We start from the raw sequence: 14,164 nt of genomic DNA on the forward strand, positions 1-14,164 counted from the left end.
CACACTTTTTGCACAGTTGAGGTTAAGTTTGAATTTCGTTGTAAAATTAAAACACTGATGTTACCCACTTTCACAGATTGAGGGTCTTGCAGTATGCATTCTTTCAATGTTTTAACCCCATTTTCTTTCAAACTCTTTACACAAGGCTCTGTAAACTACATACAGAAGCAAAGTAAATGGCACACCAATATTTTTGCAAAAGAAACAAGACGGTTTCATTATTAAAAAAAGTGGATTAAACCATTTATTTACATGAGCAAAATAGAAGTTTATTGTTTTTTCCCTGTAATTGAGTTGAGGAGGAGACATTGCAGTTGGCTGAGTTGTTCCTCCAGCTGCAAGTTTAGTGGCTCGCCCAGGTCTTTGGATACTCTTCTGCGGAAAGTGTCTAAATCTGATTCGACTTCCATCTCTGTAATCTTGTCTTCCTCGATCACCGCAGGCCTTGTGCCATAGTACTTTGCACGTTCCGTGATGGAGAATCGAAGATAACCTGGTGAGGAAAAGAGATAAGAGCATATTTTAGATTCCTTATTTTGATCCAGACTTCAAAAGGGAGACACTTCACATTGTGCACGAAATTCAACACTGGTATTGCAAATGAACATAAAAGTTCATACAAGTGTAAAGTTAGTGGCTAATACTATGCGTCTGGAACGTCTGTTTATCTAACAGTTCTGGCTTGTTTACAACTCTGGTGACTTGGGAACCGCCTATAATTTACGCTTTTGCTATATTATAATAATAGTAACCTTTATTTTTATATAGCGCCTCTTGTAGTGGACCACAATTATTTATTAGTAAGTGCACCGTATAAATGCAGTTAACCAGGTGAAGCGAATGTCAAACACACTGGTATCATTAAGAAAATCATGGCCACGTCTTGTTCAAAGAATGCACAGTGATTTTGTGTTTATTCTGCTAATACAGTAGAACATGTCAGGTGTAATTGGTTCTAGGGGTCCCTTGGATATGTGGAAATATTGTATGAGTTAGTCGTTGATTAGCGTGAAGACATTATAAAATTAACTGCCAGGTACTGCACATACACGATACAAAGAAAATGATTGCAAAACAAAGCACTAACAGCAAGTACAGTATTTGCCGATTTTAAGAAATTGCATTCCACAAACAGTTCTTACCATGTTTTCTCAGTGCATGCCAAAGTAATCACTTTTTTTTTTAAATATTATGTACATGTTAAACTGAGAAAACTGGTGTTGAGTAAAAAAACACATAAAAAGCACGCACTTTGCATGTAAAAAGTTAAACTGCATTCCCAAATGCACTTTTCCACTGCCTCTGGGTCTTTTCTAGCGCCTTTTTTAATTTATTTTTTTATATGCAACTGAATATGTTGCCCAGCTCACAGCTGAATTTATTGTTTCTGCATATAAATATCCCACTAACAGCTTGCAAGCCACCTTGGATTTAACATGCAGCAGAAAGTGTTCACCAGCTGGAAAATCTAGTGTGGAAAATGCAAGAAAAAGCAAGAAATCTCCAGTCTTACCATTGGTGACCTCCTGGTAACTGTGGAACAGCAGCAACAGCAGGTTAAGCAAATCATCCCATCGCAGCCACCGTTCTTCTGCACCGCCCTGCACACAGAGGTAGTGTTACAGGGACAATACCATTGGGTAGGTCTTCCAAGTAGATATTTTACTAACACTAAATGTACTTTACAACTGGACACATTCATTTTACCATAATAACAAAGTAAAACTTGCATGTAATAACAAAGCAAATTTAATCAATAATACAAAGTGTCGAGTCCCTGCAATAAATTACTTTCCAACATTGAGTAACAAAGATACCCATTTTGTTTTTTTTTTTTAAACCAGATCTCATTTTGGAAACATTCATTCATATCAAACGACAGAATGACTGGGCAGTTATGTTGTTCCAAGTTAAACCATGCAGATACAGAGCTCAATTTAAGGAAAACAATTCTCTGAATCATACATTAATCATACATTCTTTTCTATACTTTGTACTTGCTTTATAAAGATACCCATGAACTTCCCTCATTATGGCAGACTATTGTTTGTTTGGAGAACAAATTCTCTTCCTCTGTTACCCCCATCTACTACTTTACAGACAAATTGCACATGGCCAATTCTTTTCAAATCATCATTTCATCAAAGCAGGTTGCTCATTTGAAGCAGCTACAGTAAACACTATAGCTAGCCCCAATCTACCAAAACTTGATTCTATTGATTCTTCTGTCTTTTTAGTTTTTCATTCACACTATTACTGAAGCTGAAGTGTTGGAGGAGCTACGTAACTGACCTCAAAAAGTCAGCTGGGTCTGATAAGTTGGATCCCTTCTTTTGAAAAACTTCTGCTTTATTTCAGTTAATGGGTCTAAATGCAGTTTGAAAGCTCTGTTCACTGATATCTGTGTTTGCTGACATGCTTCTTTTTTGTGTGGGTTGTTTTTGTTGTTTTTATTATGACTTTTATATTTGCTGTATTGACATTGCCTCTTGGCCAGGTCGCCATTGTAAATGAGAAGTGGTTCTCAATTGACTTACCTAGCTAAATGAAGGTTAAATAAAATAAATTCCTAAAATCTGTACATTAAATGAATTTCCCCAGATTACAAAGGTCCGCTTTAACCTCTACTCATGGAGCACTGTGAGAGAGGAACAAGGAGTGGCTGGGGGATGTGGCACCCACCGTGGTGTCATGAGGAAGCTCGGCGTGTCGCAGGAAGTGCAGGATCAGGCCTAGTGACATGTGCATCTGTGTTTTGAGGGGACAGGCATAGCCTAAGAAAAACTCGAGCAGCTTGCAGCACAGCAGCTGGCTCTCCATAGTGTTCAACAGCTGCACTCTGGGAGAGAAAGAAATGTTAAGGGGTGCTGAATACATACTGTGGCACCAAAACTATTTTTATATACACTACTGTATCTTTGAACAAAAAAGTGCTTGTATAGTAGTGGTACTTTCTTTATACAGTGTTAAACTAAATGTATTTTGATTACATCTGTGCATATTGCAAGATCTTTTGAAATTGACACTGCACTTTTACACGTGGGTCAAGTTATGTTTACCGGCCTAAAATTCTATCTTGGTTAGATTACGGCTGCCAAAAGAGATTGTTGGACAAGACTTCAGGTTGATAACTCATCCATCTTGAGATGCTCACATGTGATGCCTCCTGAGAGCACTGCCAAAAAATGACTGGAACATCTCCCCAGATAGCTTGTTGGAGCTGCATGTAGGGGAGCGATCCACCTCCACTGCCAGGGCCAGCATCTTCTGGAGCAGGAACACCACTCTGCAGAGACAAAGAAACTGAGCAACAGAGAGCAGGTACGCAATTCTGCAGAGACACAGAGAAACAGTGAGGAACAAAGAGGCACACCACTCTGCAGGGACAAAGAAACTGAGCAACAGAGAGCAGGTACGCAATTCTGCAGAGACACAGAGAAACAGTGAGGAACAAAGAGGCACACCACTCTGCAGGGACAAAGAAACTGAGCAACAGAGAGCAGGTACGCAATTCTGCAGAGACACAGAGAAACAGTGAGGAACAAAGAGGCACACCACTCTGCAGGGACACAAACTGAGCAACACAGAGCAGGCACAGCACTGCAAGGACAGGTAGTGTCCATCCTGTATCATGTTCATTTTTTCTTTGTGGCATCAATGAAATGTTTTTTATTAACTGTTTCTTTTGTTATTGAGGCTAGGCCTAGACTGATTTTCATTTATATTGGTTCAGGACTGTTTACTTTTCAGTGTTCTGCAATTTGTTGTGGATTTGTCTTTTATTGTACATTTAAGCTTTAAAATAAGATTTGCTGGCAGTTCAAATCGAAGTTGTACACCGAGCATCAAAAGAAACTTATCACTATTACAACATTTATTTTCTGAAAAAAAAAGTATATAAAATGATGGACATTAGCTAAATGTTTTTGGTTTCTTTTAATCACTTGATCATTCATCCTTGACCATGACATGCTCGAGTGACCATAACTGAAGCATATGAACTTAATCACGCAATTAGTAAGACAGTTGATTGGACACTGGATGTTGAGTGATTTCAGCTGTTGAATTGCAAGCTTCAATAAAAGCAATAAAGAAAATCACAGAAAAAAAAACAATATGCCACATCTGTCAAGAGAGTAGCGCCTCTGTGCAATCGGCATGTTGGAGGCTAGGGGAGCGTACTGTGGCTCGTCGTCTTGGGTGCTCACAGCCAGCAAACATGGCGAGACGGTATAACCAGACACTGTCAATGACAGGAGACAAACTGGGAGACCAAGAGTCACAACACCTGCCCAAGATCAACAGATCATTTTGCAGCATCCTCATGATGCCGATTTTTAATCAGCACAATAAAAAGTCACTGCACCTGCTCTGAAACAGTCTGTAATTTTTCAATCACATCTAGTGAATTTTATCCAACTATAAGTGGAGTTTCTTTTGATGCCTAATACAGAGTTGATCATTATCACCTTTTTATGTTGTCTATTTAAAAAAAAAAAAAAAAAAAAAAGGTCCACTTTAATGTTCATTAATTGAAATAAATATTGCTCCACAGTCAATGCACACTTGACTGTGCCCTTAATATTTCACTAACGCAAATCTAAAATTTGCCAAGTAATACAGGAACCTTTCCTAGACTGCCGATGGGTGAAGCAAACTCTTGGTTCAGCAGCTGGTTACACATTAAGGGGGTATGGATGATGCCAGGTTAGCAGGGTGGACTGTGAAGGCTCAATTGCCTGTCCGTCCCCACCACCCTCCTCCCTATCAAAGTGGAAGCAACAGCTGAGATGGCTTCAACGTTCCGTCTTTTGTAGAAGGAATCAACTAGGCAAGCAACACATTTCAGTCTTGGCACAAAAATGATACAAAGGTGTTCTGCACACCAGATTTTAAAACATCAGTAGCGCTCTTACTTGAGTCTGTAATCATCTCCTGTTTTTTTCTTCTTTTCTTGCCCAGTGATGTTTGTAACAGCACTTATCAACCAGTCCACCACATCTCTGCAACAGAAAACCTCTTTTAGGGATATGTGGGTGTTCAAATAATTGTGACTATAAAATATAGCATTTGTTTTTCACCGATTTGGGCAAGAAACTTGGCATGCAGACTATCCAAGCACAGTTTGCCAAGACTGGGTCAGGGAGTCTGACACTGGTAGTAATTGTTTGCATATTTTAAATGGTTTTGTTGTCAATTAAACATTGCATGTTTTCAATTTCTTTAAAAAATAAAATAGCAATGTATATTATTTAAATATCTGAAATGCTAGTAGCCCAGTATCCATGTTCACTGCAATGGCAAACCTTGTAGTTTACGGTATAGGCCAACATGTTTAATTGTGGTGTGTTTACAATGACAGAGGAAAGCTTATTAGCCTTTCCTGGTTTTCTGTCCTGTATTTAAACATTTTTCTGAACCAGTATTAAGTCTTACTGTGATTTTAATAAACCGGTTGCATGTTAAAGAAATCTCCTGCAATTTACTTATATACACACATAGTGCCTATAGACAGTCTAGACCACCTTAAACTTTTTTTCACATTTTGTTGTGTCAGTGCCTCAGAGTTTCATGCATTTAAATGAGGATCCCCCTCCCCCCTCCACTTAGCTACACACCATATTCCACATTGTTAAAGGGAAAAACGTTTTTATTGAGAAAAAAAGTTATATATTAAATACAAAACAGAAAGATCATAATTGGATAAGTCTCCACTCCCGAGTTAAAACTTGGAAGCACCTTTGGCAGAAATTACAGCTGTGATTCTGTTGGGATATTTCTCTACCAACTTTCCACACCTAGACTTAGCAATATTTGACCATTCCTCTTTACAACTGTTCAAGCTCTGTCAAGTTATTTGGGGAGCGTTGATGGACAGCAATTTTCAAGTCATGCCACAAATTTGATTGGATTTAGGTCGGGGTTCTGACTGGGCCACTAAGGACATTTATCTTTTTGTTCCTTAGCCACCCCAGTGTAGCTTTGGCTGTGTGCTTTGGGTCGCTGTCATGCTGAAAGGTTAACTTCCATCCCAGTTTCAACTTTCTTGCAGAGGCCAGCAGGTTTTCCTCAAGGACTTCTCTGTACTTTGCTCCATTCATTTTCCCCTCTATCCTGACAAGTGCCCCAGTCCATGCCGATGAGAAACATCCCCATAACATGATGCTGCCACCACCATGCTTCACAGTAGGGATGGTGTTCTTTGGGTGATGTGCTCACAGCGCCAAACGTAATGCTTTGCATTTAGGCCAAAAAGTTCAATTTTAGTTTTTTCAGACCACAAAACTTTTTGCCACATGGCTAGAGAATCTCCCAAGTGTTTTTTTGCATATTTTGAATGGGATTCAAAGTGGGCTTTCTTGAGTAATGGCTTCATACTTGCCAACCTACCATAAGGGCCAGATTTGTGGCGTGTTTGGGATATTGTTGTCACATGCACACTTTGATCAGTCTTGGCCATAAAAGCCGGTAGCTCTCGCAAAGTTGCCATTGGCCTCTTGATAGCCTCTCTGATCGGTCTATTTGCTCGGTCATCCAGTTTGGAGAGATGGCTTGACCTAGGCAGGGTCTTGGTGGTGCCATACACCTTCCACTTCTTAATAATCGTCTTGACTGTGCTCCAAGGGATATTCAAGGCCTTTGATATTTTTTTATACCCATCCCAATCTGTGCCTTTCAACAACTTTGTCCCGGAGTTCTTTTGAAAGCGCCTTGGTGCTCATGATTGAGTCTTTGCTTTGAAATGCACCACCCATCAGAGGAAACCTACAGGAACTGCTGAATTTATCCTGAAAATATGTGAATCATTACCATTTAACACCAGTAGAGGCCACTTAACTTGGTGTGTGATTTTGAAGGAGATTGGTTACACATGAGCTAATTTAGGATTGCTATTACAAGGGGGTGGACACTTATCCAACCAAGCTATTTCAGTTTTTATTTTGGTAATTAATTTTCTGCAAATTTTTGGAACATTTTTTTCACTTGGAAGTTGTGGGGTAGGATGTGTAGATAAATGATAAAATTTTGAAAGGGGGTGTAGACTTTCTAGTCACTGTGTGTGTGTGTACATAATATATAACACAAAAACAACCTTTATTATTATGAATATAAGGTGACTGGGCACAAAGTGCATGGAAACCACCAGAAATTACCATATTTGATAACCTTGTGCCGTTGCTAACCTGACATGGGTAAACTTCCTGTCACAGGAAAGCATTGCCTTGACGATGGAGCACTGCAATGATTGCTGCCCTACCCTGCGCTGAAAATCATCCTCCAGGGTCTGCACCACGTACTGTAGGAACAGCGGCCCTGTGGTCGGAGACTGGCTTTTCTTGTTCTGAGGGGGGGGGGGACAGGCAGCATGCGAGCGGTTTTAGTGGACACTATAAATCATGTACGAGAAACTGCATATTAAAAAATAAAAAAAAATAAAAAAGATATTGTTACCTTCTCATCCATGACAGAGGAAACAAGTTCCCAGTCCCACTGAATTGTAGACAGATCTGCAGGGTGAAAGCTAGAAGATATTGGAATAGAGAGGCTTTCCAGTACAAAAGCAGTTCCCAAAGATTCAGGATGTTTGTACCTTTTCAGGCAAAACTCCACATGACCATAACCCAGGCTCTCGTTTACCTGGTAACTTATTCCATTCTTTTTACTGTTCACTGTGTGAAAAATGTTAGTTTTGAAATGAACTCAAATTTAAGTCCTGGAATGGTACTAGTGTTCATTTTTTAAAATATTTATTTATATTCTTCTGAATGGTATTTAAATTGTGTTTTTAGTTTTATTAATTGGGTGCCATTGAATTCTGATTCCCTCCTCTTTGCTGGTACTTACAGCTGGATCTTCATAAGCAGGGTGTAGGCTTCTTCAGCGAGGATGGGGGAGTCAGAGTTCAGCAGGATCTCCCGGAGGACGTGGTTGACTGTGTCAGCAGGGGGGTAGTAGCGCGGGGTCAAAAAATCAAACAGGAACTCCAGGGTGGCCTGGGGGTAGTTCTCCTCAATGGTGCAGAGAGCCAGCCGCAACCTTCGCTGAGAGATGGGCTCCCGCGGCACTTCATCCTCACTCAGATCAGACCCACTGTCACCCTAAAATACAAAAGCAGCATTAGGAAACTGTCAAGTAATACAAACTGGGTTTTAATTGCAAATGCTCCTCAATGCCTGGTCATTGGCAAGTCTCTTCACCCAGGGTTAATGGAAAGGGACATTATGAGAGCAGGAAGCAGGCTCTCTGTGGGAGATGGACTCAACCCTGTGTTGTATTTAAACAAGGCTGTGAAAGAGAACTTTGCGAAGACCAGGGATTGGAAACTCATTAAACAAATTATCCTTGTTTTAAGTTTATTTGAAATGATCAGGAGCCTTACCTAATAATTAACCTTAAGACACAGGTTAGACTTACTTATGACTTGATAAAAGATGTCAGTTTAGAGCAGATTTAGAAGGGGCCTCATTGCTCAAACTGCTGGCAGCTGGTCGTACGAGTAATGCACCTCAAGTTCTGGACTGGGTGCAGGACTCATGTTTAGAGTTTCTAACCCTCTACTTTATAAAGGTTTGGAGTATTTTTTTATATATGGTTCGTTTAACACCATCTTAAAACTATTTAAGATGAACACCTAGTAGGCTTTGGCAGTCAACATCACCAGAAGGCAACTAAATTGCATGTTTTCCATTATAACTACTTGGAAACATGATGTAGTCACTCAGAAGTATAATCAACAAAAACTGCTTAGTTTCTTATAATGTTGCATAGACTCTTACTTGATCTTCCTCCTCCTCCTCCTCCGTCATTCTCCAGGGAAGCATGTGCTGAATTGGCATGCCGGTGAATAAACTGAGCCTCTTGCGCTTAGCACGGTCTATGTAGTAGAGATCCTGCTCCTGTTCCTGTTCCTGCTCCTGCTCTGTTTCCACACTGGAGTAACACTCCGACATGGTTTCGTCCCCTTCCCCATTCACCTCCTGTCTCAGCAAAGGAGGGGACCGTAGGGGAGAGGCCTTCCCATCTGAAAGGCTGTTCCAGGGTTCAGAGTATGACTCCATCTCATCCAGAAAGGGCAGGCTGTCGGGACTGTCCAGCTGAGGGGAGGGGAGGTCACAGTCCATCAGCCAGTCGGGAGAGTCACCGGCCAGAATCTCCGTGGAAGTCAGGCTGCTGGTTTCAACAACTTTCTGTTCGTTAAAACTAGAATCAATCTGGGAAGAACAACGAAGTGATCCCTGCTGCTGCTCTGTTAAGGAATGGCAACTAGGCTGCTCTGTATCGGTAGGAAGGTTTTTAACAGAACACTGCAGACAAAGGAGCTCATCGGCAGTGCCCTCTGGTTGCCACCTCTTGCAAGAGGACTCGCTACACTCTCCCTGCTGATGGTTATCTTCGTTTGAGATGGCAGCACGGCTGCCACTTGAACAGGAAACTGTTAAAGGCCAATTAGTGGACTTGTCAAGTTCATGGGAAGAAGGGGGCATTTTGGACTGTCTGTCTTGCGGCTCTCTACTGTCAAGCCATCTCTGAGAGTCAACCTCACAGGGTTCCATGCTGTGCTCCTGGGGTTCTGCAGAGTTTGTATCTGAAGAACAGGGCTGGTCGGTGCCCACGTCAGGAGCTGCGATACTGTGGAGCAACTTGGTACCGCGGGAGCACAGTTTAAACAGATCCTCTTTCTCTGCCCCAGAGGAATGGGATTCATTTTGGATTTCAAACTGGCAGTCTTCCAGGAACTGGTATTGAGGGAGTGTGGGGGAAGACATGTCCGTGTCCAGGAGATCATTGAGGGAGCAAGAGCCAGAGAGTCCTAGGTCAGGCGGCTGCATGGCGCTGGTGGCTGCAGAGGGCTCATTAACTTTTGGATTCACCTCTTCCTCCTCCTCCTCCTCCTCTGACAAAATGGTGAGCACATTCTCAGAATTGAGGGGGCTCTGCTGCCCCCTGCTGCTCTCTGTGGGAGAACTGCACTTGCTCAGGTCCACCACCTCTACTGTAAGATCATTTGAGCTCTTCCTATGTCTGTGGCGCTTCTGGTCATTGTCATTTTTTGTCAAGTCGATGAAGTTCTGAAGAAAAAAAAAAAAAAAAAAGTGTATGGGTTTACTGATCACCAAAAGGTCTTAACTCTGGCTCTGTCCTCCTTGGGTTTACTGACTGCTAAAGCTAATATTTAATGTGTTTTTATTTTGTATTTGTTTCCTCTTAGTGTAAAATACTACCTTTCACATTACATCTGTATCTGGTAGTTTTGTACTTCAGTAACTATATAGATCAAATCATTTTATTTATTTATTTGCCTCCGTGTAAAAAGTACTGCCTTTTTGTATTGTATCTGTGGCTGGTAATTTACTGTAACACTTGGAGTGACTCTGTTTAGATCAAATCTGTTTTTTGGAAAGAAAAAAGCAATCAAGTTGCAATACTAAAATAAGGATCAGTTCGTATTACATGAAGTGTTTATTTATGTCAGATGTAAAGTTGTTGTTTTTTGTTGTGTGTGTGTGTTTTTTTTTTTTTTTTTTTTTTTAATTATTTGTTTGTTTAAGGTCAAAAATGACAATACAGCAGACCTGGCATGCTTTGATGCAGGGCTGGTAGCAGCTAATCGTTTGGCTGGTGAAGGAACCGAACAGGATAGCAGTATCAACCAACGATCATTTGGGTGCGGTTTTACAATGTTTAGTAAGGAATTTGTGAAAGGAGGGGGGAAGGGTGGAATGTTTCAGTACACCATTAGGTTGGGTCAGATGTCCAGGGGCAGTGGGGGGATGGTAGAAGAAGGGCAATGCCTGCTTGCTTGCTAGGTCATAAATTCCAGGTTAAAGTGAACATAACAACCGCAACAGAGGGGGCAATCATGCCCCACAGCTATCCTCTAATATATGAGTTTAGGGGGTAGGGATGGATGAATTGTCTGCTGTGTGCCAAATCCTGATAGGAGCAGGGGATGTTATGTGGAAACTATATAACCCATGTATGTGCTTTACCCTGGTAGAATACACTAGTTACTGACGAAGTGACTGTTATTCTCCGGAGCGCTCTGTATTTTGATGACCACTGCAATAAACCTTTGATGCAACGGTCGGTGTAATCGATTGTCTCTGATCATCTCTGCACTTCATTTTGCGACCCTACACTGGTATTATTCTATTCGAGATAACACGTAGGTAAAACAAAGAAGAAAAACAGATATATAAAACTATACAGAAACTATGAACTCCAACCAACTTCGTAGGGTCAGCTGGGCTCATTTTGCGATAATATACGCTGGTGTCACTAAAATAACAATTCATACAGTACAAAGTAAAGCAAAAGCTGAGGGATAAACAAAATATAGAGAACAAGTTCCACTTTCGACTCCCATCTTTTGATTGTAGCTTCTACACTACAGTACTTTTTATTGAAATAACTTTTGCACTACCGTGCCGCTAACACACGACACCTTAGGTGTAATACCTTTCTCATCACACTTAGTTAATTTTTTACAAAGTCCACTGGCGTTCTGTGACAAAACAGCTTCGTCACAGAAACCAAGACATCATTGCTGTTGCCATTCCTTAACAGAGCAGGAGCCAAACCAATCGGTCAATCTCATCCGGATTTATGCGATTGGTCATTAACAGTGCCCTCGCCTTACCGAGTACCAATTCTTTAAGAAATGTAAAGTAAAACATGGTTGTTCTTTCAATGAATGACGTCTGAAATAAGTTTACTGTTATGAAATTTAGTCTCCCGATTTTGTGTGTGTGTATGTATGTGTGTGTATATATATATATATATATATATATATATATATATATATATATATATATATATATATATATATATATATATATATTTTTTTTTTTTTTTTAAACCTTCAAAACAATGAATGGCTGGATTTGTAAAAGAGGTGTTTTTTGAGGCACGTGAAATAAAATCAATTTAAAAGTAAAATATGAATTCTGGGAACTGCTAGCGAAATATTATGAATGTTACTTCCACGAAGAAGAACATAGTCCTGCTTGTGTCCACACTAGCTACGTAAAGTCGTGTCGTGTTAAATTAAACTTCATAAATTCAGTTGGATTCAGACCATTCTGGGAGAGAAAAAATGCCACTTACAGTAATTATCGCATAAATTGGACTGGAACTTGCTTTGAGTGATTTTTTTTTTAATTACAAGCAGCTGTTAAACAGTAAGCAATATGTATTTGTATATATTATACATTAAATCTTTTCCAACTCCAACCGAATTCTGATCGTTGCAGAAACAAAGTTTCCTTAATGCTGTCCTTCCACCAGCACACCTATAATCGGGTGCCTGTTCTGCAATGCAATGCTGAGCAGACGGCTCTTCACTCTAGTGAAGTTGTACTAGATGAACTCATTGCCCTCACTCAACATGGCGCCCACAGTATAACACAACAAACACAGAAAAAAGATGCTCACTCACCCGCGCAACATATTTTATTCCAGACAATTTCTTGCAGTTGCAGACTTTTCTGAACACGCCTACTATCTCCAGGTCCGGCTCTTCATCGCTGCCCGAGCTTATATCAATTATTGTACTCATTTTGGCATGCGGAAGTATCCTTAATATGACAGTCTTTAAAACACAAGGCATTCATTACCCACTGCTACCATGTCACGTGTAAATAGCCATTAGTTGGACGGTGAAACTGGAGAATAAGGATCCGAGAGGTCTGCTACTTTCGTGAATGAGCTCGGTGTGTAGACGCACTGCGTCTTTTTTAGGTTGTTTTGGAACACAAACGACAATAGACCAATCCGCTCGGACACTCACAGCAGGGGTGGGACATTTTATAAATCTCGCGAGAGACAATTCTTCCGTGGCACCATCTGCTGAAATCGGCTCGTCAAGTTAGCTATAACATTTCATAAGTAACTTGAACTCTGCAACTGTTTAACAGTTTAAAACAAGTCTAATTAAGCAAATTGTCAGTTCAATTAAAGGTCTAGTTAAGTAACTGAGAGCTCGTTGGAATGAAAACCAGCAGCCACAGGGTGTCCCCAGGACCGAGTTTGAGAAGCCCTGCTTTAGTGTGAGAGGGTCGCGCCCGCCGTGTGTGTGGATTGCCTCGTCCTGTGTGATGCGCCTGTCTGCGGGAACCGAGATTGCTACAATACTTATAACATGTATAGATGTCTGTGAATACGCGATAAATGTAACACAAAGGCCCTAGATAACTGATCAATTCAAGCTGAAAATACTGAAAGCTGTACTTGCATAAAGTTCAGTTAAAGGCTGCTTTTACAACAGAAAAAAGTCATACCTTTGTCTCGTTGAAACATGTATATGGAAACAAAGTGGTCTGGTAACATCTTTCAATAGTCTTCAAGGGTTTGCATAGCTAAAAGTTAAACATTTTATACAACACCTTTTTCTCAAATAATTGTATTGTTGGCCTCAAACTTCTGTAAAACTACTAACATGTATTAAACACATCGGTTTCAACTATTATTACTTTCAGTTGTATCTCTTTAAATTTCTAATATATTAAATTTCCTTTTCTTTAATATAAAATAATTATTTTCAATAATCAATTACTAAATCACAGTACTGAGCATTTTCTGTTTAAATCATAGCATTTCAGATTTTCAATGTTTATCTTACCGCTTTCAGTTTTGTTTTTCCTTACACAAATATTTAACAGCATAACCATCTTACTGATTTACTATTTACACGTCACATCTCCAACAGTAAAATCACATTATAGCAATAACTTCAACATTCCGTTTTATTTTCTGAATTCGAAATTATGTTAACAATGACAGCAATAGCAATAGCACAAAACGGTTCGCCATATATTACACACTCATATCCATTGTCTTTGCACATCTATCAGAATCCTTACCCACCTTTTAATATTAAAAATAACCATCATCTATATATGCTGTAGTAATGTGAAAGCTTATGTGTATAATGCAGTTCAAGTTATGCCACTAGAGGTCAGTAGCGCCCTACATACTTAACCTCTGCTAGGATACCGGGGCGTCGAGGAAGTCCTTAGTTAGAGAACACTAATGTGTAGGTTTCAACAGAGATTGTTCTAATAAAGACGCTGTGATTAAAGTTATACTCTTGCATCTTGGATCTCGGGTTATTACATATGCAATAAAAACAGTTTATATTCTTAGATTCTATCTTTCATTTTAT

General features: G+C 40.1%; 1 protein-coding gene across 1 annotated transcript; it reads right to left on the reverse strand.

Moving 5' to 3' along the window:
- Positions 1–221: 221 nt before the first annotated feature.
- On the reverse strand, positions 222–12,785 carry LOC121324487 (SUMO-interacting motif-containing protein 1-like). Its single transcript, XM_041266436.1, has 10 exons — positions 12,440–12,785; positions 8,778–10,070; positions 7,846–8,099; positions 7,453–7,522; positions 7,185–7,342; positions 4,917–5,003; positions 3,155–3,286; positions 2,683–2,839; positions 1,514–1,601; positions 222–493 (listed from the first exon to the last, which is right to left on the reverse strand). The coding sequence occupies exons 1-10, from the start codon at positions 12,608–12,610 to the stop codon at positions 270–272; spliced, it is 2,634 nt and encodes an 877-aa protein (XP_041122370.1). The 5' UTR covers positions 12,611–12,785; the 3' UTR covers positions 222–269.
- Positions 12,786–14,164: the final 1,379 nt, after the last annotated feature.

Source organism: Polyodon spathula, chromosome 12, assembly GCF_017654505.1.
Source record: "Polyodon spathula isolate WHYD16114869_AA chromosome 12, ASM1765450v1, whole genome shotgun sequence".
Lineage (NCBI taxonomy): Eukaryota > Metazoa > Chordata > Actinopteri > Acipenseriformes > Polyodontidae > Polyodon > Polyodon spathula.

Coding starts and splice junctions, on each gene's coding strand:
- LOC121324487 (XM_041266436.1), bottom strand. CDS start 12,610: ATGCCTTGTGTTTTAAAGACTGTCATATTAAGGATACTTCCGCATGCC. Junction 7,523..7,845: donor CTGCTTATGAAGATCCAGCT/GTAAGTACCAGC, acceptor AATATCTTCTAG/CTTTCACCCTGCAGATCTGT. Junction 5,004..7,184: donor AGGAAGTTTACCCATGTCAG/GTTAGCAACGGC, acceptor TTTCTGTTGCAG/AGATGTGGTGGACTGGTTGA.